A 26,651-nucleotide genomic window follows, 5' to 3' on the forward strand; every position below is an offset into this window, starting at 1 on the left:
GTAATGTATAAAAACGCTTTTTAAACATTCACAGCCGCCATGTCAATTGCGAATATTTCCGCAATTTTACATTAAAAGTTTTCAAAGATATTTTATGGATTTTTCCAGCAAAATTCCGCTCCACATCTTTGTCTCACAAAGCTTTTTAGTGCAGGGAGTCCTGCAGTGAGTTTTACGTCACAGCCATAACTGTAGTCCTCATATGACACTACCTGACTACAAAATTTCAGCAACAGTGCCAGAAAACAAACAGACATTCGAGAATATATTTAAAACATCTTTAATTGCGCGGTTATAAAATTCAAACTGGGTAGAAAAAATATTTTTTTCCAACATGGAGCTCATTGAGAGGAGTGTTGTACTATCAACTTGAAATATACTATTGTAGTTTTAAAGTGATATTCCATGTGCGTACTTTTGCTACACACACTCTCATGTGTTCTGACCCAATACTGGCTGTTCCAGTAGTCGGTGTAGTGTTCCTCCCTCACCGTCCTACTGCAAACTCTTCCAACACACAGAAACTTAACTGGGGCAATGGAGTGTTCCAAGTTTTGTTTTTTGTTTTTTTTTTCCACAGATTTGTGTTTTTTGAGATGCAATTTTAGCTGTTTTCAAAGTGAGAATGGGTGCAGAAGACAGAGAGAGAAAAGCTGGAACAACAACAGCGCTGGCTCCCACCTCAGGGCCACCTGAGAGGCAGCAAGTCTGAGGCTGACGGCTGCCTCAAGAGAAATATCACTTTAAAAACAGATACACAGTGTAAACAGCAGAATGTGTACAAAATCTGGAGCCCTGTAGACAAATATATTTCCATATGTTTACATTTTTAACAATAAATAAAAAGATCCTTTATGATGCTGCTGGCGAGGGACAAGAGTCCCCGATTACAGATTGAACACGTGTTTTCTTTTCATGGCCATCGAAACTTTTACAGAGAAATGTCAAGACATTCATTCCTAAAACTGACCAATCAACAGTCCTGTAGTGTAACACCTTTCCACGTGCGGTACAGTGCAGCGAACGACACTCACAATGCACCCGTTTAACCACAATTCCCTCGAGCTCCGCTCACGAGCTGTGCCTCATCCTCGTCTTGTGTAGCTGGTGTAAAGAGGGGAACGTTTCCCACTTCAGAAAGGTCAAATTTAAAGCGCTCCACTGCGGGAAGCCACTTAAAACAATCATATTTTTTTTACGCTACAAAACCCACGGTGCAAAAATAAACAGATAAAATCCGATCATTCTTAATGGCGACGTGTATACAAATCCATTATTCAGTCACATATAAGGTTATGACAGACATATTTACATTCTGTGTCAATTGAAAGCATTTGCGGTGGACATATGGAGTCCATCCGGTCGAACACTGATATTAACGATAAAAAAAATTCAGGTGTGGAAAGAGTTCAGCGCAAAAGACAGCGCCTGGCATCGAAGCAGTTCAGGCAGGTTCGAGGTTTCACGCTGAGCTGTGTCGCTTTGTGAAACCGCATCGCGGCCTCTGAGCAGGACTTCGGTTCCCACGTTGCTGCCGCGTTCGGCGTCTGGTCGCACTCGCGCGCTCACCGGCCGCCACTCCGTCTGAAGTGTCTCTGTGTTTGAGGGGGTGGAGTGGGGTGGGGGGGGCTACACACCGCTCGCTTGAGACAGAAAGCAAAAAAAGGGGAGAGCCGTGATTGGAGGGCCTCGATCAGTAAGGGGAGGTTAAAAAATGACGTCATGAGCGTCGCCGTTCGGCCGCGGCCTGTTCGCAACAGGCGGGAGAGGCTTCTTGTAAAATTCTGCGGAGGGGATGGGGGGGGGAGAAAACTGCGTTAGTAAACTACATCCACCGAGACCTGAAATACAAACACTGGCAATTAGAAGGATGGAGAAAGAACACAAGCGAGAAGAAGAAGGCAGACGCCATGGCTGCGCAGAGGTGGACGGGATGTGGAGGCTGGGGGGGAGAGGGAGGGGGAGGGGGGGAGAAATGTGGATGAATACACAGACAAGCCTCAGAGTTGATTAAGATGTCTGCCACCATGAAGGATACACACACACACACACACACACACACACACACTCAAACATAAGCCTGGTGAGATGCAGGAGGAGAGAAAGACGCTGATGTGGGAAACGAATTAACAGTCAACACACATCTTAAAGCAGACAGAGTTCAGTGTTTCCTCTGCAACACCACGCTGACACATTTACCGCTCCCGCTGCGACGCGAACCCACCCGACTTCCTCCTTTGAAGAACCAACAGCTGCTATTTACAATAAATATTTCCATTTTTTTGAGGATAGAGCTACGAAAAAAAACGACTGAAACGTGCTGGAACTGGCACATAGCTTCAAAAAAAAAAAAAAAAAAAAAAAAAAAAACACACATAGAGGAAACACTGATTCAGCGCCATGACAGTTAGTGAGAAAGTGAAAGCTGTTAAACGAAAACGATGAATGCATGGAATCAAACAATGGTTAGTCGTGAGGGATGAAGAAGAGCCGGGCTTCACAGGCGTCTTTACCAGAGTGTCTCGAGTCCCCGAGTGGCTCTAGTTTTGGCAGCCTAGAAACTTTGGGTGTGGCCCATCCAACTACAAGAAATAAATAAAGAAACACTGGTCAACACAAATGTGGAAGAGCGGGAAATGTTGGGTTAACACGCCACTGACCCTTAAAGAGTTCAATTCACATGATATTTGAAGGTAGGAGCAGGTGCGTGGGAGTGAAACCACACTCCAACAGGTTCCTACAGCGTCTGTCAAGTAAAATTCAAGCACTTTTCAAGGCGCCTAAACCGCAAAGTCCCACACTCTCAAAAGCCACGCCAGCTCAGACTGACCTGGAGGAGGTGGAGGGGTGGGGCTCTCCGCCGGCCCGTCCTCCGTCCTCAGCGGGTCCACCCTGTGCTTCCTCTTCAGCTGCAGCTTCCTCGTCTTCTTCTTGTCCTGCTCGCCCGCCGCAGCTGGAATAAGCACAGAGACGCCCGAGGAGGCCCGTGACCCTGGATGTCTGCCTTCACCGAGCAAAGACTCCAGATGTTCAAACTGGAACATCTGATCTCGGGACGCGAGCCGTTTCCAACCGTTGCCCGCTGCCATCTTATTTAATTTGTCACATAATCATCTTCTTAATGTGTAATTATCTTTATCTATCAGATATTCATTACTCAGACAGATGCTTAGTTTGACTGTGTCTTTTTTTTTTTTTTAAATTTTGGGATATCTCAAACAAATATCTGTGGCCGTCCCCAGGCGTTTGTTTAATCACTTGCTTTCAAAGTGCAAACAGATTTAATATCGTGCTTTCTATTTATCTGCAAGCTCTGACTGCCCCACCCCCCCATCCCCCATATGGTGCAAAGCCGAACCACAAGCTGTGAGGGAAGGCTCTTCAAAAGGTGCCCGCTGCCCTCACATCTACAAAGATAATCATTTTTACATAACTTCTAAATAAATAGATCTTGGCAGAAGACGCATTTTATTTACTGAGTGATTGAAATCGGGGGGTTTCATCCAATCGAGCGGGCGAGCATTTAACAGCTTTTACCAGCAGAAAACTGCACAGACTCAACCACAAACGTCGAGGCTTGAGGCGGACCCGTCGCTCACCTGAACCGCCGTTTTCCGGTGTTTGTCTTGCGTCGTCTGGCTCTTCGTCATTCTCGTCCTCCTCTTCCTCTGGATCTGTCTTGGGGCTGTTGGTCCGGGCCTCCTGCAGCTCTCTTTGCCTCTTCTTCTCCTTTTCTCTGTCCTCGCTCTGGAAAGGACACAGAGCCAAAACTGTCTTTCCTGAGCTCTGACCGGAAGTGATGAACGAACAAACAAACAAACACACACACACACACACACACACACACACACACACACACACACCTCAGAGATCACGTTGCTGATTGGCTGGAAGGGGCTGGGCATGTTTTCGTCATCGGGCTCCTCTTCCTGGATGTTCCTGCCCTCGCGCTCCGCCTCTTCCCGCTCCTGCCGCTCTCTGCGGACAGAACAAGATGTTAACCTTTCGACATAATCACGCGCGCCTCCTCGGCTACGTTTCGACAAATTGATCTGAGGTCAGCTTTAATTACAGTATGCGTTTGTACAAATCTTTTTTTTCCGCCATTCAATGGGAGTGTGCTCTTTTCTAATAATATTTTATGTCGTTTTTATTGCACTTCAGCGCACAAGTGCAAGGTTGAATTAATATTTTGAATGTACGGCGCAGACTTTTCCCATCTTTGGCATTTTGACATTTCCACAAGTCTCTCGCTTCATTTGGCGTTCCACTCTGGCCATCCTCTGTCCTTTATTTTCCCAAACACACGTTCCTTTCCTTATCTGTCTCTGACATGTCTCACCTCTCCTCTCGTATCCGCCGTACCCTTTCCGCCCTCTCCTTCTTGTCCTGCTCCTCCTGGGCGCGCTGCTCGGCCGTGTCCTTCTGCACGCGCTCAGTGATGGCCTCGTAGTCTTTGGCGATGTTGTTGAGGAGCCACTTCAGGCCCTTCTTGATGGACTTGTCCACCTTTTTGCCATAACCCAGAACGGCAGAGCATGGCTCCTGGGTTAGGAACACATATGGAGAGATAAGACATTGCCAGCACTAACTGCCACCACAAGCTATCATTAGCCGCCCTATGCTAAAGAAGGAGAATGCACACGCCTGGCCTTTTGTCCTTATATGGTCAAACCGCAGTTAAAGCAAAGGCCCTTCATGTCATCCGACTGCTCCTCCACAACAGGTGCAAAAACACTCACGATCTGACACAGACACTTGTTCTCGTTGACGAGCTTCTCTAACGACAGGTTCTCAATGATGTCCGCTTCAGCCAGCGCTCCCTCCTGGTCTTGTTTGTTGGCAAGCCTGAAAGTGGGGAGGAATAAAGAGATCTGACTCGAGCAAACGAGCTCCCGCGACAACCAACTCACCCCCGAGCTTTGCAAAGAAAAGTAAAGCAGCTGCAAGACAGTTAGCAAACTCGCTGAGTTACAGCCTCTGGAAATTGTATGGAAATCTTATGGAAATGTGTGTCTGCCCTGATTGTGGATTATTGATTAGAATACTCTGCATACCTGGAAAAATGCATTCAACTCCCTGTGCCTCAACCTGTGCCCTGATTACTGATTAAGCAGATACCTGCAGGAATCACTCTGCAGTGCATGCATTCATCAACAAATTGGACCAAGAGCTTAGACTTTGAGACGTGCTTTCACAAGTCCTTTTTTCTAGTTGTTGCACAAGTTTCCCCACATTTTGAATATACAACTTCTTAAGCCTCTGTCAAGCTAAATTTCCTTGGATGATTGCACACACTCACACTAGGACAGGCTTCCCTGCGATGCGTGGGTGCTGGAGGACCTCGGCCATTGTCTCCCGTGTCTCCTGGATCCTCTGGACGTCGCTGGAGTCCACCACAAACACCACGCCGTGCGACTCGGAGTAGTAGTTCTTCCAGATGCCCCGGATTCTCTTCCCGCCGCCCAGGTCGAAGATGGTCACCTCGAACTTGCCCTGCTTCAGGTCAACCTTGGAAAAACCGACAGTGGGAGCGACATCCTGTGGGTTGTCTGGGGAAAAAAAACAAACAGTGTAACCGGAGGCAACTCTGTTTTTTTTAAAAATGCAGCGGCAGTGATAAAATATAAAAGCGGTGAGGCGCAACTATCAAGCAGATTTGGTGTAAAATATAAATGATAATAAATGTCAAACAGAAGAGCAAATGAGGCACTTTATTCAGAGTACACAAACCGGAGAACACGGCTGACAAGCTCAGCTTTTCTATTATTTACAAAAATTGTTTTCAAACAAGAAAAATGTGCAAAATGCTGAATATTCTTAAAATGTAAAACAAACAGTCCTAACCTCCTTGGATTCCTCGCACTGTGGCTGTCTTCCCGGCATTATCCAGCCCCACCATAACCAGAGTCACTTTCCTGTTGGGTAAGAAGGGGAAACAATGAATACACAGTGCATGTGACATCACGATCAGGTCCAGATCCAGAACCACCATCTGATGCCGTCTATGGTGCCCCACACACCACATGAGCGACATTAGCTGGCATTAGCTCTCATGACGCATTCGGGGGCACAGATAAGCCAATTAATAATCTGAATGACCAACACAATTGGAGATCTGCACAGTGGACAGAGTGAGTCAGCAACAGCTATGTGGGCCAGCGAACACAGATGAAACAAGACAAAGACACAGTGTGTTTGCTCGAGGCGACATGAGCATTGATGGTCATTCGCATAATTTTGGGCTAATTGTGGACTTGTTCTCCAAGAAACATTTCACTGAGCGCATGTTGCAGTGCTACTAAACAACATGCACGATTAAAAAACATGGTGCATCCCTGAAAGCAGCAGAGGAAAACAGAAGACACACACGCTCGGTCATCCCTGCAAGTGTGCGGCACGCACACACCTTGGTAGGAAGCTGCGAGGATAACAGGTGAAGTTGGTCAACAGCACAGTGTGTCACAAACTTTTCAAAAAGCAATTCAAGGCCATAGTTTAGCATCAACTAAGCTGTGCAAAACATAAACAGTTTAAAGTTGAACACATAATAGCTTTGACAATAATACTGGAGAATCTGGAGCCATTTGAATGAACCCTTCAGAGTTAAAGAAACGGCGAGAGATGCAGCACTTGAAAAGCCTTTCAGTGGACGCTTACGCTCTAATCACAGCTGCACTCTTCGGTTAAGATTTACATTACGGCTCCTGGCATTGAAAAAAACACAAAATCTAAAACAAAGCGAACACCGAGTGAACACACTGTGCAAAGAAGGTGAACTACAAGGATCGAAAAAGAGCTAAATCGTCCAGATCAACGCTCTCCGTCTCCTGGATGCGTACTTAACTTTGACACTTGCGCCGAAACGACATCAACCGCACTATCCATCTAACCGTCCTCTGGAGCCAACCGGCCTTCATCGGGGAAGCCACCTCCAAGAAGGCAAAACACCGTCTGCCCCTGCGTGCGCTAACCCATCACCCCTCACAGCAACAGGCCAAAGAGAAGAGACCCACTGACAGACCTGGCTGCGGGATTAGGTGAGGATTTCAGACTAAGTCCAAAGGATCAGATGCCTCACAGGTACCACGTGGGTTAAGCACTCATCATTACATTTTCCTGGCCGTGCTGCTTCACACTCAAAGTGTTTTACATGCTCTGTGTACATGATCCTGAGAAAAATGACTGCAGGGTTTAAGGCACGTTCCATACAGGAAGAGAACGGGGATGCTGTATCATTTCTAATCCAAGATGAACGGCTGGAATGAAGTTCTAATGCGATCAGTTGAACATATTCTTGATTAATTGATTGTTTTGTTCAGTAAAATGTCCAATAACGGGCAAAGCAAGAGACAGAGAGAGAGAGGCTCGTCACAATTTCCAGAAACCCGATAAAGCGTCTTCCAATGATAGAAGATATTTGATGATAATTACAGCACACAAATGCTACAAATCCGAATGGCGGAGAGGCAGGAAACAGAGAATATTTGGCTTTTTTTTTTTTTTTTTTTTTTTTGCTTGATGAATGACTCAATTAGAAACTAATTTGATTCTCAAAATCGTTTATGTTTCTGTCAATCAACTCAATGATTAATCTCCCACTCATTTCAGCACTAATAATATTTGTTGGCCCGGTTCTACCGTCCAGCAAATCATTCACTTCAGATTCTAAGTAAACACAGGCTGAGATCTGTCTGATCTGTCAGTGGTTCTAGCAACTGTAACATTTTGTGACAAAAAAAAGTGGACTATAGTGAACTGCTTTGACCCAGTGCAAAAAAAGAGACATCAAATCAAATTAGTCGTGCTTCCAAACTAGATTTCTGTCAGATGGAGACTCATTCTTCCAAACTACTGAAATAAACTGAATTGGGCTGAATGATTAGAGCAGATGGATTAATCATTTTGTCATCTAACTTACCTTGCAGGCTCTCGCCAGCGTTTCAGCCAGTTGCAGCAATTCGCCATCAGGCTAAACATCGCAGTCCGAGTCCAGATGACTGCAATCAAGGGGTCATCTAGCCAGGAGCGTCGCACCGCGATCCAACCCCGATTCAACAGCTGACGGACTCTTCACCTGAAGTAGCTACATGGCGAGCTAACTCATGACAGCGTCAACGTTACCAGCCCTTAAAATGGCCAGCGTAACCAGCGTTGATGAATCAAGCAGCCGTGTGTTATCGATAAACGTTATTTGAGATAACATCAATTATCGGAAATCCAAAATCCGTGTCCCGTTACCGAAGGTTAGCTGAAGCTAATGCAGCTAGCGATAACGGTAACTTGTTAACTCGTTTAGTTTCGGCCTCGGCACATGACCGAGACTGTAACCACGCGAATAAAAGCTGCGCTCACCCATGAACTGAAAACAGGTTTTCATATACAGCCGAATGCAGCGAAGTACTTTCCTCGCGGAACATTAGCTACTTAGCGTTAGCTCATTTGTAGCTCCTCCGCTTTGTTTACGCCGTCTTTTCTGCTGCTAGGTTGCAGACGTGGTTACGTCATCTTCCGTACTCAACGCATCAGCGTCGTTCCGGACTCACTTCCGGAGTTTGTTGAGAGAGCGCCTCCTGTGGACAATTACATACATTACAGTTAGACAGTCATTGCTGACTTCCTGCAATTAATACAGATAAAAGTACAAATAATTTGTAGGCATGTAAAATGGGCTTTTGCAGTGCATATTTACGATTTTATTCATGAATTTATTCTCCTAATTCACAATTAGTATCTTTTTTTGTTAGTAAACGTCATTTGGAGAAGTAACTTCAGCTTCAACATATTTAAACATTAGATACATAAAACATGAAAATATTATATGCTATACATATACATGCATTTAAAAGGATGACAAAAAGAGAAAGTACTGAAATTATGGATGTGGAAAGTTTGAAAAGATAACATGGGCAAAACAATACTCTTGTTTTATATCTCTGTAATCATCAAGAAACAAGTGAGATTCTATGTAAGTGAATACTCGCCTTATATTGGCATAATTTTTCTTTATTTCTAACTACATTCCTTAACTGGCTTTGGGATATTACTGTATTTGCAGTTGTTTTACACCACTGAAGCAGGGCACAGTCAACCACTGAAGCTGTTTTTATAAAGACAGATCCTATTTTATTGCTTCACCAGAACCAGTGATTCTCCTTCTTTCCACCAGAGTGAAAGTATATTACACATTTGCAGCTTACCCGCAGACTCTGCAGCCTGTTTTTTTTCCATTAGACTGAATGTCAAGTGTCTGTTAAAGCAAAGATGGATGCCCTTTAATTCCTGAGCTGAGTTATTGTCCAAGTTCATCTCAACAAGCGCACACAGGTGAGCATGCAGTGAGAGGAGTGAGGCGGGATGGAGGATGTGTGTCTTTAACAGACTCCGTCAGAGGAAACATTATCTCCTCTTGAGACAACTTCCACTTGATTTTTTATGAGATCTATCCGCTGTGCTCATAATGCCACAGTAATAATCTTTATTTGTTTACTGGGATCCAGTGCGCTAACTGAAAGTGGTTGTGTGGACATTAATGAGGCTGTTGTCCTTCTGGCTCCAATTTGCCCAAGTATTAAAGCTGAACTCATCAAGTTTAAAGCTTTCAGTGTGATTCTTTTTAATGTTGTCATCTGGTATGACAATATTAGTGTTGCATAACCTTGTTATATGTCTGTTATGTGAAAATGTAAATGTTTTTTAATGAAGCCGAGGGTGCAAATCTCTCTTTTATTATAGATGATTAGGCATTGAATATTGGTCCGTTTTCTTCCCTTAATTTTACAGCTCTCTTTACAAAACCTCACTAATTAGCAGTGGAAGTATCTCTAGGAGTCATTACACAAATTGTATGTTCAGAATATAGAGAGGATGGAGGTGATTATTTTATTTTCAGAATAATGAATGTTTTTTTTTGGTTGTTATATTACAGGTCCGGTGAATACTTACAACTCTGTGTGCTCCATCTGAATTCCAGTTTTCCTCTAAAAAAAAAACAAAAACAAAATTGCTTAGTCGTGAGAAAGTGCTACTGATTCTCCTACTATCACAAATTTAACATTTTATTCATTCACGTTCAATGTTCTCCTCACTCCTGTGCCATCTCTTGGATATTTTTGCTCAATTTCTTAATATTGAGAATAAAACCATCAGTCAGAGTTTAGTGCTGTTTCTACACTATTACAATAATTGCTATTAAAAATATAATAGGAAAGAAGAGGAAGAATGTGCAATATGTAACAATACAATAAATACAGTAATAATACTACTAATAATATATTAACACATTGCCGCTCAAAATGTAAACATTACTTCAAATATTACAATACATTTAAAAGTCCAAAATAAAATGAAATAACCGACACAATTATAATAAATACATACCAGCAACAGCAGCAGTTATCCTGTCCATCACTTCCGCAATCGGCATTTAAGTCATTGACCAATAGTGCCAATGAATGACGTAACGTAATAAATAAAATAAATAAATAAATAAATAAATAAATAAATAAATAAATAAATAAATAAATAAATAAAAAATAATAAAATAAAATAAAATAACATCAGCCGTCTGGCTCTTCTTCGTCGCTTTAGCGCCATCTTTCGTTTCCTAACGGATACGCTGAGTCGTTACTGCGCATGCGCGGTGCACGTGTCGCTTTTTTTAAATTCTCGCTGTGACGGACGGAGCGGAACCATCTAACCGGCACCGAGTCTGTCCAGTATCCGGAAAACATCGTCTCCATCACAGTCCCGGTAAGACTGCGCTCTTTTACTGTCATTATTGAGGTTAAATTGTTCATGGAGGGAGACCTGATTGAATCTGTTGGAAAATAGGTCACGTGGGCGCTTGAAACGGGTATTTTTTTTTAGGGTTTTTTACGTCTGTTTACCGTCCAATGTATGTAAAACCTAATGTTAAAGTAACACGTGATCAACACATGAGTTATAATTTATATGCTATAGGTTAAGCGACCCGGAAGTATATACGTTTGTCAGAACTGGCTGCACCTTCACGAGCTGCAGAATTAAAATGACATTCTGATTTTTGTATAGAGTATTTAAGATGTTATGAAATGGGCCAATCTGCATTAGTACAAGTACTCTTACTTTTAGAAAGTATTTTAATGCTAAGACTTGGAATGCAGTACTGTGCATTTCAAAGTAAAAGCTCCGAGTGTTTCTCGGTGTTGCAATGATCTTTCCAGGCTTCAGTGGTCGTAGGACAGCAGCGTCCTTCAGACATGAACACTGGCAGTGAAGTAACTTGAGCCGCTGTACTTCGCAAGAACTAAGTCCAAAGAGTAAATGATTACTTTCAATAAAATCTGCCAGTTGTTTTCTTGATTGAGCAACTTGATGTGTTTAATTGTCTTGTTTTTTTTAAAAAAGCAGGGTGATGAATGAAGAAAAGAAAAAAAAACCCCCACGAGCCAAATAGTAACTCTGACACTTCTTGTTTGCATTGTTTTACAGGTGTTTCTGTCCCCCTGCATCCTCATGGCTCGTGTCTTCGTCTATGGCACCCTGAAGAAGGGGCAGCCCAACTTCTTCCGCATGTTTGACAACGCCAACGGTAAGGCGGAGTTCCTCGCCTCAGCCTGCACCACCCAGAAATACCCGCTCGTGATCGCCAGCAAGTACAACATCCCCTTCCTCCTCAGCATCCCCGGCCGGGGCCACCGAGTCCACGGAGAGATCTACAAAGTGGACGACCAGATGCTGAAATTCCTGGACGCCTTCGAAGGGGTTCCCACCATGTACCAGCGGACTCTGGTGGAGCTGGAGGTGAAGGAGTGGGTGGGGGAGGCAGAGGGAGAGGAGAGGCCGTCGGCAGGGAGCATCACAGAGGCGTTTATGTACAGCACGACGACGTACCAGCCAGACTGGCCCTCGCTGCCCAACTACGAGAGCTATGACTCCTATGGAGATCACGGGCTCGAGTACGTGACCAGAGAGGCACGAGACTGATGGCTGGAATAAGAAGAGCAGATCCTGAAGAGCGCAAATATGATCCTACCTCGACAAATCAGCCTCCTTGTGGAGTCCGCGGTGCAGGTCGAGGATATCGATCAGAGAAAAGCACACTTGAATACACTCCTGAACAGAAGTTTGGTTTTTTTTTTTTTTTTTTTAAAGGAAACACAGCTGAAATGGACATAACTGCAACCGATGTTTGCAGATATCAGCGAAGTGACATTGAAATATGTCCTGTTTTTAAGAAAAATAATAAATGTTTAACTCCTCGCAGATCTTTAGTTGATTTGTTTCATCCTGAATGTAGTGTAACAAGGGCATTAATCATGCTTATTTAGCACACTGAAAAGGCACCCTGCTGCTTTTCAGGAACAACGTGTTATGCTGTAGAGGTTCCACACCTAAAACAGGTTTGTTCACATATTTCTGTTCACCTCTTGCCAAATTTAGTGAGCATTACCTGCGGTGTCTCTGTGATGTGTGACTTGTCAGCAGCTGGCATTAATGTAGTGTGAATCCTGTTGTATGGTTTTACTGGAGAAACGTGTCACTCTGTTTCACTGAAACTGAAGAAACGACAATACAGTTTTCCCATGGTGTCATGCTGCTTTTTGTTTCTATCTGACTGTTCCTGTGTCATGATCCCAGCTGTTGTTCTGCCCTTTTGAAAACAAGGTCCAAGCAAAGCACAGCACTTTCTGAGTCGCCTCCTTCTTCTTTCATATGAACACAATCTTTTCTCATCTTTATTTAGAGTAGTAAAATCCAGAAAACTGGAGGAATACAGAAGAGACGGCATTTGGCAAACGGACCAGTGAAATCTCTGTCGGCGTCGGAAGTGGCCTGGATTTGTCCTTTTAAACGAAAGCAAAACTTAAAAGGGAAAGCAACGATAAAGAACATTTCACAGTGTATCAAAGGACTGTACAAAAAGTCGCCTTACAAAACAGGAAAAGGTTGGATGTTTTCATCTGATTGGAGATTGTCAGACAAACAAAAATACTCTCGTGGGCCATGGGCGTGTTCACATGCGCACAGGTGTCCACACATAGTTAAAAATCCTGCTTTCTCATTCGTTTTAAATACATTTTTCATCCTCATCTCAAATGTCACACGGGGATATTTAAACGCGTGTGACGCTCATACAATACGGTGCACAAACTCATGCTTCAGTGTCCCAAATACTTCTGGTACAGCCCGTGCATTTCATTCAGGCTTATCGCAAAGATAAAACCCTCCTCGCTGTGAACGGGATACGTCATGGGGGTGATTAATTAATCCGTACCTGTGCATGTGAACAACACCCAAAGTCAACAACAAACACTGCCAGCGAGGCTCTGCTGCCAGTGTGGCGCAGAGAAAAAACAAAAAAGAAAGTAAATTATGAATTACATCATGGACGACTGCCATCGCAGACTGTTTGTCTCTAATTAGACACTAGCGGTGCAGAAGTAAGAGGGTGGAGGTGAAGTGGGAGGACCTCTGAGAGATGTGTGTGAATCAACCATTCAGAGGTATTAATTAGTGTGGAAGCGAGCGCCTGCTGTCTCAGTCTTTTTCTGGTGTTTGTGCAGCCTGAAGCCTGGATCTTCATCCAAGCTGACGGAGGCGGGGTCGTCAGTAAAGGTCTTTCCTGGTGCTTGGCAACGAGCGGCTGGAAGAGCAGGTGGCGCTGCGGATCACCTCCATCCACCTGGAGACGAGCACAGTGAGAAGCACAACAAATTTACAGCCAATAGCATAAAGGAGGATTAACAGTACTACAACATTAGCACTGTGGTTAAATATTGACGATATACCAACAGAATGCAGAACATCACAAGCTTATATGAATGCATTTCAACCCAACATCACCGCACCTCTCAAAGGTGTACTCGCTCTCTGATCTGAAGTAGTAGACGTGGGATTTAAAGTGGAGTTTGAAGACGTAGTCTTTGTGAATGTTCTCCGATTCGGACGGGACGGTGACGGAGTAGCCCAGCAGAGGGAGGCTGGCCAGCGGGTAGTCGTCCTGTGACAGACAGGAGAGCCTCGATTATCATCTTCAATGGGGGCAATTCTAAGGTGCTTTACCTCTGACCAATCAGCGCTTTACTGTGTGTGTCTCACCTGGTGCGACTTGTAGAAGAAGAGGCTGAAGTTGGTGAAGACCACCCAGAGCTTCTGCCAGCCGTTGCTGTTCTTAAACTTCCTCAGCAGGTTACCTGACAGCTGGTTCTGGAAACGCAAAAAAGGACACGGGAGGCTGAAGGAAGCGATACAAAGCCGCCGGTTCAATGCAAGTGTTAGAAATGAGAGAGGGAAGATGGGGAAGAAACGTGTTAGCTGCAAGTACACTGCAAAGCCAGGACTTAAACAGTTCCCGTACCAAAAATGAATGAAGATTATTTATTATTTGTTTGGCAGGACTTTTTTTCCCCAAAGATTCCAGAATATTAAACATCCAGTAGTCCAGTAAAAAGCTGCTCTCTCATCAAATTTCTGGAGAATTTCGCTGCATGGGTCAATAATTTTTGCAGTACCTCTCTACTCCAGCAGGTGTCACTAAAGGACAGGCTGTGTGTTCTGTACCAGCAAACCACAGAGAGAGACACGGCCCCCTGAAGTCTGCTGAGGGGCCTCGTCAACTCACCGGCCGGACTACTGGCCTCTAGTAACGCCAGCGTGGACGGACAGAGGCGGGGAGGGACAATCAGATGATAGAGAAAGGACATAGAAAGGGTGGAGGAGGCAAGGATGGAGGTACGGGCGAGAGAGAAGGACAAAAACACAGACATGAGAAAAGTAAGACAAAGGACATTGAAGAGTGGAGAGGAGGACCAGGACAGACAGCACAGAGACCCTCCTCCAGACGACTGAAGAGACACAGTCTGGTACCTCCACAGCGACACTAAAGTCCACCATGGACACGCTGGTGTTGCGATGCCAGCAGACGTGCACGGTGGTGTTACCACGGTGCCCCTGGCGCTCCAGGGACGAGCGCGAGCCGCAGAGCTCCTCCTCCGACTCCAGCTCGGCTCCACCGTCCTCCGACAGCTCTGTGGGATGAAGGGCAGTTCAAACACGGCGGTTAGCAGAGGGAAGTGACCTCTCATTGGGTAGAATTCAAACTCATGCACTGATATTCAAAGGTTACCTTTATTGAGAGATGACTGATTGATGATTACAAATAAAGGTCCGACAAGTCAAAAACACATACAACTGAGTACATACAGTTAGCTAAATAACTGCATTAACTGGCTAATGTTGCGTATTTTAACTTGAGCTGCAAGTGAGCAGACAGCATCCTACACTTGGTTTGCTCTTTTGTAATCTGGCTTTAACAGATTAACTCTGTCTCTTATTGAGTACAGCTAACCAAGCTAGCTTTGCCACTGCTGTATTTCACCATTTAGCCCAACAAACATAGTTACTTCTGCCATTTTTGCTTGCAACAGGGCCGCAGATCTTCGATGCAGAACAAAGTGTGGAGCCCAAGTGGCGATCAAAGCAATTTCAATACAGTATGGACAAAAGAAATGAGGAAAAAGTAACCTTTTGTTCCATGTAAGCCAATCCTCTTTAACCGGTTTGAGGTATAAATGTACATAGCAGGCGATTTAGCTGAGGGACAATGGAGACGTCACACCAAAGGTCACCAGGTGGAGACGTCATTGAACATCGTGACAGGCATTTAAGATAAAGAAAGAGGGGAAAAAAGGGGAAGAGAAAGGGGCGTGACAGCTGGGGCGTGGACCTACATATATCAGGTGACATTAAAAATACGATGAAAGACCACCTGGAACAATTCAGTGAGGTGCTGAAAGCAGCCACCTGTTGTTTCAGCGGGCAAGAAAAGGCAGGAAGGACTGAAACATAAGAGCGCAGCTATGTGGACTGCAGGTAAAGAGATGACTGATGAACTCAGTGATGAGAGTAAATCATTTCAGTGGGTAAGGCTAACCCATCTGAAGTCCCGCTGTCACATTAACTTCAGCTGGCAGGAACGGCCACCGCGAGCGCCAGATCCCGCGCGGGAACATTTTCCAGAAATAACCCTCCTGTGGGACTTTTTATGACAGAGCGTTCTGGTTCTCACGGGGTCTCAGACAGTCCTGAAATACTTTGATGATTAAGCCAGCAGGAAGGAGTTAGCAGATTAGAGAAGCGGCCATTTGGGTTTGATGAGTCAGATCCTCTAAATTGGTTTAAAACTGAAGGAAAACAAACATCTGGGACAAAAAAAGAAGGGAAAGCTGCAGACTTACTGTTGTCAGACAGGCTGGAGGACAGCAGGTCAGTGGTGGGGCTGCTGCTCTGCTCCGCCAGATCAATGGCCATCCGGATGTCCTCCACCCACCTCTCCATCTCTGGCGCACAGCTGGACGTAGTCAGAGAAAGCGAGTCAGTAAATCAGTCACATCAACAATCTCTATTTCACAGCCACAGATGTTGATGTGTGTTGCTTGAGCAGACCTGGCTGCCACCACCACCGACTGACGCTGTCCAAACAGGGTGAACGAATGAGGGACTCCCCACTCGTCCTCACTTTCCCTGATCTGCAAAAAAAAAAAACCACACGAGTCATCACCAAACGACGTAAAATCACAAAACGGAATTCCACCGTTAAAGTAAGGCGACTCAAACGCACCGTCATGCCATAGAGGGGCAGCTGGCCGTGAACTTTGAACTGGTTGGACGGGGTCATTCCTCGACTGGTGTACACCAAGGAATCGCTGAACTGGAGAGGACCAAGAAGAAGTGGATGTTATTTGTTTTTCCCCCCACTATCGCTTCACTTTGAAAAGCGGCTGAGCTGTCGTACCAGGAAGAACATCCTCTGCTGAAGGCCCTTTCCTGAGAGCTTGCTGAGGCAACCGAGCCTGATGAATTCCTGCAAGACAAACAAGCTGTAAATAAAAATGTGACGGCAAACAGAGAGGAAGCCGAGACGCAGAAACGAGTCGGTCAGCGGAGTCTCACCCTCCCGGGGATGGCGAGGTTGTCGATGCCGGTCAGGTCTTTCTTCAGCTCGAGGAGCTTCTGGAAGTTCTCCATCTTCATCATGGTGCCCTGGAGCTGCAGCACCATCTCGGAGATGTCCGCCAGGGCCGCTGAAAGGGTGCAGAGAAGACGGCTGTGAGAAGACGAAAGGACACGCGATGGAGAGCAAAGGCGGGTCCGTACCTCTGCAGTCCCTGAAGTCGTCGTGGGTGGGTGGGTAGTGCTTGCAGAGCCTCTCCAGGATCAGTTTGTAGTGCAGCAGGCGGTGGAGAGGCCTGAGGAGGAAGATGTTGAAGGGCAGGTAGCAAACCCTCTGCTGCTCGAAGTCTCGACTCAGGGCCTCCACCTTCCGACTGGACCTGAGGGACGGCAGCGCAAAGCGGTTTCAAAACGTTTCGATGTCTCATGCTAATAACGCTGGCATTTCCGGGAGCCTCCATTCACCCACCTGCAGGCCCGCTCCACTTCGACCAGGCACTCTGAATGTTTCTGAAGAGGAACCGTCAACTGCTGCAGAAGGAAAAGAAAAAAATGAGAATAAATAAAGAATACACGAGAATCAAAACGCGCACAGCTTCTGCATCTGCAATCCAAATCTTGTAGAAGACGAGGAGACATAGTTACCCTCAGACCCTGAATGTTCTTCAGGAGGACGTCGCCAATTCGCTGATAGTCTCCTTTAATGTGGGCGTTGGAACGGCCCTCCCTGAGAGAGAAAATCAGGGAGCTTATCTCACACGCAGTGACATCGATTGACCAGTAGATGTCATAAGAGAGCCACCTTTCTGCCACGCATGACTGGAAAATGTCCACTCCCACAATCCCATTCATCTTCCCAGCAAGTCACTGGGCCCCCTCCTAAGGCATGGTTTGTGTTTGTGTGTGTGTGTATGTGCCTCCTCCCTGTCTGTCATTACAGAAATAACACAGACAAGAACCCCATCGGAGGAAATGAGGACTTACGTTAGCGCGTTAGCTCCCATGCAAAGCCACAGCAGTCTTTTGGTGTCATTCTGCATTCTGGGTGAAGGCGTGGCTTCGGCTTTAATTAAAATGGCATGTGACTTAAATGTGATTAAAAATTGTGCTGTATCAAGCTATTCCTCCACTAATTGATGATCCCATTTTGTCTCTGGTCGAATAAACGAATGAGCAGACATCATTCAGATCATCTTATTTCCCCTTTTTCAGGGACCTGATTGTGAAACACGATGCAGACACTGATACAGAAACTCCACAGAGGGGAATGAGGGGAGTGAATTTCTTTGTTTTTGTCTTGCTGAGGCACAAATTGCGAAACGTTAATCTGGCCTTAAAATCCTTCTCATTTTTCTTGTGGATTTGTTTTGTTTACATCCATTAATCCTGTTTAATTGCTTCAAATCAGCGGATCAGATTAGCATTTTAAATGTCGTTTCCCAAATAATGCCTGCCTTGTGCGCCATGTTTTCTGAACGGGAGCAGACGGATACTGACCACTGCGCCAGCCGCTGCTCCACCTCTTTGAGGAATCCCTGGTGAAACTTGTAGACCGGATCGTAGCTGGCCGAGATCAGGTTCTTGACAGAGTCTGGGAAGGCCTCATCTTTCCCCATGACACCCTGGAAGGACTGCAGCAGACAGACACACGTAAAAAAAAGAAAAGAAAAGAAGGAAACAATGCATTGCTTGCAGTTCAGAAAGACCAAAAATGAGTGATTTGGGAGTCTACAATGAAGTAATATATGAGTTTCAAATTGTTTGGCAGAAAATTACATTTTTGATCCTCCATTAATCATTGAAGTCACGTCTGTGCTGCAAAAACCCAAAATTCTACTTTTTACTGCTTTACTTTGTCTCATGTGGTCTTAAGTTGGATTGTGTTTCATGCTTTAAATGCACAATGACATTTCCCTGCATTGATGATCAGCTGGCACACACACACACACACACACACACACACACACACACACACACACACACACAGTGATCCTCATGGCCCCGGGCAACTGCACTCCAACCCCTGACACAGAGGTGTTAAATTCGTTTTCAGAGTAAATCACCCGCGGCTATGACAGCGAGTGCAGACCAGAGGCCGTCCAGCTGTTTCGCAGAAGCACTCAGTGGGTGAGAGGACGGGTGACAGCAGAAAAGAGACGGGGAGGGCAAGGGGGGAGGGAGGGAAGGGTGTGGGTTCTGAGGCGTGAACGGTGCCAGCCAAAGAAAATATTTAAGAGGTTTAAAAAAAAAAAGAAAGTGCCAGCGCACGCCTTCCTCCCACATGAAAGAGGGTGGAAACTACTGCTGAGAAGAAAAACAGCTGAGAGGCAGAAAAAGACATGAGAGATGGGGAAATATGATATTTTTTCCCTCCGTAGCAAGGTCAGAAGGCAGGCTCGTGATATTCAGGCGACATGGTCTCCAGCAGGCAGGTGCTCGCTGGCCTGAACCTGCGCTCTCCCCCGCTTGTGGTCTCAGCTCATCACCCACCCGCTACTGATTTTCCCCTCATTTGTTCCTAACAGACAGTTAAGTTGAATCGCATGTCTGACCCGCATTAAGCCGCGCTTTCATCCCAGGATTTAAGACGCAGAGCGAGCGTTTTCTCCGTGCTGATTGGAGTGGTTTTACTTGTAAACTGAAGAGCCCGGAGCGAACAGCCTGTGTCGTTTTAAAGAGGCGACGAGATGCGAGTTCGCTCGCTTAAAAAAGAGGTGAGCGATGCTTTGCTGTGAGAAACAAAAAGGGGCATTTAAAAAAACACAAGCGACTTCAGTGTGCTCACTTGGAAGCTGCATTTTCATCTGTCATCCGTCCAAGATAAGATGCAAGATAAAATGCTCATAAAAGCCCATATTTGGGATGGGAATACAAAAAATACTGGAAGACAGTGTTGAATTAAAGCTCCTTGTCCCAGCATTCTGGCTCTCCAAAGACCAAACTGAGCTCACGTTGCCGATATTCAGGCTGTGAAAACACCAAACTCCAGCTGTTGCGCTGCACAAACCCACTGTGACTCACTGTCCTGACACGCAAGCTTTTAAAACACCAACGCCGGTCCACTGTCCCAAAATTCAGCCTTTAAAATAACCAGCTTCGCCTCACTTTTCCAGCATCGAGCCTTTTAAAGAGGCCGCCCCGGTTCACGGTCTCCCTGTGTGAGCTCGAGGGAATGTGTTTACACTTGGCCAGACGAGCTCCTGGTCTTAACACAGATGGCTTTTCAAAGCTCCCTCCCTGTCTCTCACACACAGCTGAGAATGACCTTGCAGTTAGCATCCACGCGGCAACAGACGAGGCAAGAGCGACAGGCAAACGCTCAAAAAAGTGTTTGCGAAACTCCCTCATGTGGAGAAAGTGCAGAAATGTCCTCTTACCTCTGTGACGACCTGCAGGTCTTTGAGGTAGGTCCGCTCGGTGGTCAACAGTTCCTTGGCGATGAAGTACGCCTTGTCTGTGGGAAACTTCTGGACACAAACAGAGAGAGGAGATCGATCCATCTGTCCGTCCGTTCACCTATCCACTGAGAAAATCCCTTATTTCTTTTTTCCAGAGAAAACAGCTTCAGCAAAGCAAGACTATCAACCTCTGCAGCACGTTTCTCCATAAGAATGCTAAAATTAGCAGCTAACGGCTAATGTTAAATGAAGGGCCAGAGTGGAAATGATGGCAGGACAGGATGAAGACATGTCAGTTTTGGAGGGCTGCTGTTGGCTGATTCATTGATTGAGGGAGGGCATTGTGGGTAAACGTAGTCAAATGAGCTAAAAGTTAGCATCTTTAAACACTGGCTTGTTTTTGGGGTCATTCATTCTTTTAAAATTAGTTCCTTGAATCAACAACATATGAGACCTGCACACCTACAACACAGATCAACCCCCCCCCCCCCCCCCCCCCACTCCCCCCACGTGCATGCCCACCTTCCTCCTCGCCTCCTCTTCATCATCGTTGCGGACACATCCGGCGTCAGTGAGCAGAGGGCTGGTGAGCGGGGACAGCTGCCGTCCCTCAGGACCGGGACCCAGGATACCGCTGCTGCCCGTCCCCTGTCCATTTACCGAGCCGTTGCCGTTGATGACCACGTGGGGGCTTCCCGCCGGAGAGTCCTCTGAAGCGGGACTTTCTGGGGGGAGGAGAGGAAAAGAGGAAAATGGGCAGGGAGATGGGGACAGGAATAGAAAAAAAGAGTGAGATAAGGGGAGAAGATGGCAGGAGAGGATAAGGGACGGCGTTAAAATAGATTCTACATGTACAATATAAAAAGCCACTTTCATTAAAATTCACTGCCATCTTCCTTATCATTTAATTCTCAGAGTGACTTTTTCACTCTCTCCTCAGACACTTCTCAGTGGAGGGAAAGGCTTCTGGATTCATCCTGCTTTTAGAAGCTCAAGACATGAACAGAAATCTCAAGTGATTGCTCTAAACAATAACAGCATGTATGGCGATGAATTTCAAGGTTATACAACACTATGTGATCAATCCTAAACTGCGGGTCAGGACCCGAAATGAGCAGCTGTCATGTCCAGGCAGGTCGCTATATGACAAAAATGCTACAATCCATCAGCTCTGAAGGAGTCTACATCTACTCTGTGTCTCTGTTAGAGTCGAGATATGATTAAAAACTGAGAAAAAAGGGTAAAAAGAAGCAAGAGATAACAATAAATGTTAGGCAGATGTTAGTAAAGAGCTATGGATTCTATAATTTATTTGCAAAGGTCATATCTGTGCATTATAAGGGGAAGTAAAAAGATAAATAATGCAGTCGTGCTGATTAAAAAAGCTGTCAGGTTATGAGCAAGGAAATGATAAAACGGTACATCTGTTCTCTCTGTGAGCGAAATATCCAATTAAATTGTTTGGTCCACAGAATGTCCAAACATATCACATTTGACAGGCCCAAAGCAGAGATTGGTTTGCATAATCGATTGTCAACGCCTAATCAATTAATTAATGAATCATTTCAGCTCTGATTAAGAAAGTATTATGGCTGCATTATGAATACATTATCTTTCCATTACCTTTACAATGCACTCCAGGTGTGATCTTCTATAGATATCTGCTTGCTAGTTGCAATGATGCTTAAAATCGTAGTTTCTTTAAAGGGAGTCTGGTCTGATTGTAGTTGAAATCTTCTTGTGGTAACTTTTTAAGGAAAATACCATTATCTGGACAGAAGACTAAAAAAGTTAGACCTACTTTTCTCTACAGCTAGAGTCACTACAGAGGTTTACTACATGGTACTAAGTTGTAACTGTATACTTGCCCCGTTGCAAAGTTTCCAAAGTGTCCACTGTTATACACCAAACTGGACCATGGGTAAAACCACTGAGTGCAGATCTGTGACGGGTGCTACAAAAGAACTTACCACGGGACAGAAAAAACTAAAAACTACGACAAGGACAAAACACAAGTGAAACAACGAGCTAACAGAACTAGAAAACACGAAACACAGACAGAAACGGGTCGAGTCGAGTGTGCACATGCGCAACATCCAACAAAACGAACAACCTCTACTCTACGGTCTAACTACCACAACACAAGACACGGGTGGGGCGGGGGGTCACCACACAAGCAGGTTGAGGGTACGTGGACGGGTGGGTGTGCGAAGGGGAGTTGGACATCGGCTCCCTCTACAGAAAATTCCGGAGTCCCTTTTCTTCGAACATACAAGGTCGTTTTTTTTATTGACACTAGTGCACACAATCAGTTACAGTGTTAAAAAGAGAGATGAAGGGTAAAGAAAGAAAAAAAAAAAACCTTAAAGAAGTCACAAGAACAAAAAAATCCAGCAGGTGTTTTGTGATGAAAATAAAAAGGACAGGTGCGCAGAAATATAAAGAGTTACAAGAGTGACAAAGAAAACCAGAGTCAGTGTGTCTTTAGGCCATAATAGTCAGTGTGCGTTAAGGGAAACACGAGCATTTCGATGCCTTTCTTTTGTCGAGGAACAGACAGAGTTTTTGGTTCTTCATCTAGCCTGGCAGCAGTTAAAGCTTTGCATGTTCAGCATTTTGAGATGCTGTGCTGCAGTCTTGGCGTGCGCCGTGACCGTAAATACTGGACGCGCGAACCACAACTGCCACCGATCTCCAAACCGCAAAATTAGGAGGAAGAACCAGCAAGTCGGTTTATTCCTTCAAAAGAAGTCAGTCAGTCGGTAAAAAGTGTGTTATGTAAACAGAAAGAGAAGCACAGATGTGATGCTAGATTGCCACCATACACCATGTTGATCATCTAAATGAAAGAAAACGGTTTGACGCTTTGGGAAATACGCTTGCTTTTTTTCTTGCGAGAACAATAGTGAACACAAGGCCTGTTAGCTTAGCTTAGCTTAGCATAAAGACTTGGAATGGGGGGGAAACTGCTAGCCTATCCACAGTTACCAAAGGGAACAAAATTCACACAAAACCTAAGGTTTTTGCTCAGATTAAACAAAAAAGTAAGATATAAAGTGTTAATGAATTAGCTTTTGTGCTGACTCTGTCATGATCAGACAGAGCCAGGCTAGCTGTTTACCCATATTTGTCGTATTTGTGCTACGTTAAGCCAACAGACATATTGGACAGACGTGAGAGCGGTGTTCATCTTCTTATCCGGCTCTCTGCAAGAAATCGAACAAGCGCATTTCCCAAACTGTTCAACTATTTGCTTTGCTATCCGTCAAATACGATCACATTGTCACAGTGTGTAGACCGCAGAAAAAGCTACAATTCAATTTTACTTTGAAAGTAAATCTAGCAAATTTGGCTCGGATTAACTTCATTAACAAACAAATTACAGTGTGAATACAAAATCACAATCTATCAGTCTGTTACTGTCTGTACAGCACATCAAAAATACAAAAAGCCTCAATGGAAGTGTGAACTGGTGACAGGCAGTGAAAGGGAAGACAAGGTGGACTCAGCTCCAGTGTTCATGTATGTGTATGTGTGTGTGTGTCCATCTCCTGACAATACTCAGCCTTTCATAACTTAGAAAATAAAATTCCATTTCGCTCAGCATATCTTTTGTTTTTTTTCACTTACAGTTGCATTAAGCTTCACTTTACATGTGTCTGTCTACCTTCGCCTTCTCACTCTCTGTTCAAGGAGCACTGGAGTTGAGTCAGTCCTGTTTTGCCCTTGCGCACAGTGAGGAAACCCGGGGCTAAAACACAAATGGTTTCTAAATATTTGCAAAAGACCGAGTGCAGATGATTAATCTTTCCAGTGCAGGCACAAAAAAAAAAAAAAGTGTTTGCGTCTGAAAAACAGGAAACCTACACATCTCTGGGGTTGTTAAGCTTGTGTTGCGCTGCACTTAATGCACCCTCAAACATTCGAAACCATTTTGAGCCCCGTGACAGAGCGACAAAGTGGGCAAAAACAGAGCAGAATGACAGCCTGGTTAACATGCATTCAGAGTAAAAGGAAAGGAAATGTGAGAAAACAGCATTTTTAAACGGCTAACAGAAAACATGCTCATAAACAGTGCATTTACAAAGCATGAAGCGCCAACATTTGCTTCAGGAAGATGGAGTAGCTCTGAGGAAAGAGAAGGTTGTTCTGTAAGGTGAAGGTTCTGTAGACTGAACCCTGAATGTCACTGCTTCAGGGAGCACTGAGGCCCCCTGAGTCATAGCACATCCATGCAGTGTGTGTCAATCGTTCACAGCTCCAAAGCAGATCCAGATCCAGAAAAGCATGGCTGCTCATTAACAATATAATTAGTAACGCCAGTCCACCTTAAGAATCCACCTTAATTCACCGAGATGTCTGTATTTCCGGAAAACAAAGTCAGGAAAAAGGTGCTTCTTCTTCAAGCTAAATGCCAATGCTAGCATGCTAACATGCTGATATTTAGCAGGTAAAATGGTCACCATTATAGCTTTGTGTGTTAGCATGCTAACGTTTGCATGTTAGCATTAAAGACAAAACCAAGCTAAGGTCATAAACTAGTACTTTCCAATCAATAGGTAGTTTTTTTTTTACCTCTGGAGTGTCTTTTTTTGGCAGTTTTTGGGCAAATACAGACATTTATGTTTTGTTTTGAGGCAGACCACCCAGTATAGTTCCTCTTATGAACTTAATTTGCTCAAGTTTGTCCCAATTCATTGCAGTGAAAACCAAAAAGCACGAGTTGAAGAGCAGACAGCCAGCAAATGACAGTGATGAGGATGGAGGGCCGGTGCACCGTCAATAAACAGCACAGCAACAGAAGAGAGAAGAGCATCCAAAGAAAGTAAAAGAAAACAGTGAGCTACCTTTTTCCTCCCTGCATGGTTGTCGTGCAAGCCGAGCAAAGCGGACAGCCATGGATGGTCACAGGTTTAAGGACGATGGTTGATGTGTTTGATTATTCATTATTGTGTGCGGACAACCGTGAAAGAAAGAAAGAACGACAGAGAGAAATAAAGAGGGGAAAAAAAGCCCATGACCAACCAGCAGAAGAAGCATAAGCGCGTATAGTGAATCTTCAGTCAAAACGTAGACACACATGGAGCTTCAGTTATCAAAAATACAGATATAAAGGTTCATACTCTCCCTAACATTTGAATCAATGCAAATCTATCCATCCACTAATGGGAAATACAAAAAGCCTCTACCACGAACATCGAAATTACAGTGCAAGTCGCTCACGACAGACAGACAGACAGACAGACAGACAGAAGTTGAATGAAAGCATAAAAAAGTGCTCCAAGGAAAAAGGACATCAGCTCGGCCAGAACCGAATGAGAAGGCAGACCAGCCGCTAGCTACCGCATCCCTCCTCCGGCAGATCCCCACAGCTTACAGAGTGAACACATTTATCTACCAAGTCAAGCGTATTACACTACAATCCATTCCCTACAAAGAGCATTGCAATATACTGTACAATTAGAGGGGAACATCTCTCAGTCAGTCCAAACTACCACAGACTGATCTATAGCATCTCCGTCGATGAACTCCAGCTACCATCTTAAAGCCCTTCTATTGCACCAGACAACAGTCAAATCATTATAAAAGTCTGATTTAGAGGAAAAGCTACACCAGGACGATAAATGAGGAAACATCATCACCACAAGCAGAGTTCTAATAGGAGGAAAATGACCAGCAGATCCTGGTCAACTCAACATTTCCCCTAAAATCAACTGATCTCTTGCTTCAACACCTTAATAACTCCACAACAAGCAGGCATTGTTTACCAAAGTGAGCTACAATCAGCAGAATCCTCATGATTCTGACATGAATAACATCAAATGATTATGCAAAAACAATCTTCCCCACAAAGACTACAATTCAGATTTCAAGTCATCCGCACATTGAACATAGCTTTGAAGTTATGGCACGCTGTAAGGAAGATTTTTCTTCAAACATTACCTGTGCTGATTCTTCAACAAGTTTGCTTATAGGTTTGCATACAAAATTCAATACAAAAATGCAGATTGTGGGGGTTTGGAAATAATTTGTGTTATCAACGCATCTAAAAGTAGGGCAGGTGTTGCTATTCACAGTTAAAAAACCCACAAAATGTGTCAAAAATATGTTAGAAGCTAGTGTAAAAAGGTACTTCTTCTACTTCAATAATCAGCTGTTAATGGGACGTTTTTCATGGTCCTCACTAATTTGGCTGGATGGTTGAAGTTGAACACTTCTCCAGCTTTATGCAGAGTAACATGTTAAACTCAGGTTGTCTTCCATTCTGACAACAGGATTAGATTAACTGAGCATTAGAACGCCTGACGTGAGGCTCAA

General features: G+C 44.6%; 3 protein-coding genes across 9 annotated transcripts in view; 1 reads left to right on the plus strand and 2 right to left on the minus strand.

Annotated features, from left to right (window-relative positions):
- Positions 1-264: 264 nt before the first annotated feature.
- On the minus strand, positions 265-10,423 carry arl13b (ADP-ribosylation factor-like 13b). 7 transcript variants are annotated; one of them, XM_076723667.1, is made up of 11 exons: positions 10,381-10,423; positions 7,922-9,980; positions 5,848-5,918; positions 5,303-5,552; positions 4,743-4,848; positions 4,343-4,545; positions 3,864-3,978; positions 3,600-3,747; positions 2,831-2,953; positions 2,514-2,582; positions 265-1,784 (listed from the first exon to the last, which is right to left on the minus strand). In XM_076723667.1, the coding sequence occupies exons 2-11, from the start codon at positions 7,978-7,980 to the stop codon at positions 1,708-1,710; spliced, it is 1,221 nt and encodes a 406-aa protein (XP_076579782.1). In that variant the 5' UTR covers positions 7,981-9,980; positions 10,381-10,423; the 3' UTR covers positions 265-1,707. The 7 variants fall into 7 exon arrangements, with proteins under 7 accessions (XP_076579782.1, XP_076579787.1, XP_076579781.1 ...); XM_076723672.1 differs by lacking the exon at positions 2,514-2,582; XM_076723666.1 differs by lacking the exons at positions 7,922-9,980; positions 10,381-10,423 and adding an exon at positions 6,847-7,026.
- A 214-nt stretch (positions 10,424-10,637) lies between these two features.
- LOC143316269 (gamma-glutamylaminecyclotransferase B-like) lies at positions 10,638-12,753 on the plus strand. Its single transcript, XM_076724149.1, has 2 exons — positions 10,638-10,752; positions 11,473-12,753. Exon 2 carries the CDS (start codon positions 11,497-11,499, stop codon positions 11,965-11,967), a length of 471 nt encoding a protein of 156 aa, XP_076580264.1. The 5' UTR covers positions 10,638-10,752; positions 11,473-11,496; the 3' UTR covers positions 11,968-12,753.
- Positions 12,754-13,507: 754 nt separating this feature from the next.
- Positions 13,508-26,651, minus strand: part of LOC143316268 (FERM, ARHGEF and pleckstrin domain-containing protein 1-like) — a 47,240-nt gene continuing 34,096 nt past the window's right edge. The window contains 15 exon segments of the mRNA XM_076724148.1: positions 13,508-13,666; positions 13,833-13,984; positions 14,083-14,190; positions 14,851-15,011; positions 16,221-16,333; positions 16,429-16,511; positions 16,604-16,693; positions 16,778-16,927; positions 16,930-17,066; positions 17,140-17,315; positions 17,405-17,466; positions 17,581-17,662; positions 18,433-18,566; positions 20,313-20,402; positions 20,856-21,058. Coding sequence (XP_076580263.1) covers positions 13,591-13,666; positions 13,833-13,984; positions 14,083-14,190; positions 14,851-15,011; positions 16,221-16,333; positions 16,429-16,511; positions 16,604-16,693; positions 16,778-16,927; positions 16,930-17,066; positions 17,140-17,315; positions 17,405-17,466; positions 17,581-17,662; positions 18,433-18,566; positions 20,313-20,402; positions 20,856-21,058 — 1,817 coding nt within the window. The 3' untranslated portion in view covers positions 13,508-13,590.

This window comes from Chaetodon auriga, chromosome 23 (assembly GCF_051107435.1).
Source record: "Chaetodon auriga isolate fChaAug3 chromosome 23, fChaAug3.hap1, whole genome shotgun sequence".
NCBI classification, from domain to species: domain Eukaryota; kingdom Metazoa; phylum Chordata; class Actinopteri; order Chaetodontiformes; family Chaetodontidae; genus Chaetodon; species Chaetodon auriga.

Coding starts and splice junctions, on each gene's coding strand:
- LOC143316269 (XM_076724149.1), top strand. CDS start 11,497: ATGGCTCGTGTCTTCGTCTATGGCACCCTGAAGAAGGGGCAGCCCAAC.
- arl13b (XM_076723666.1), bottom strand. CDS start 6,920: ATGAAGGCCGGTTGGCTCCAGAGGACGGTTAGATGGATAGTGCGGTTG. Junction 2,954..3,599: donor ACCGGAAAACGGCGGTTCAG/GTGAGCGACGGG, acceptor TGCTTATTCCAG/CTGCGGCGGGCGAGCAGGAC. Junction 2,583..2,830: donor CACCCCTCCACCTCCTCCAG/GTCAGTCTGAGC, acceptor TATTTCTTGTAG/TTGGATGGGCCACACCCAAA.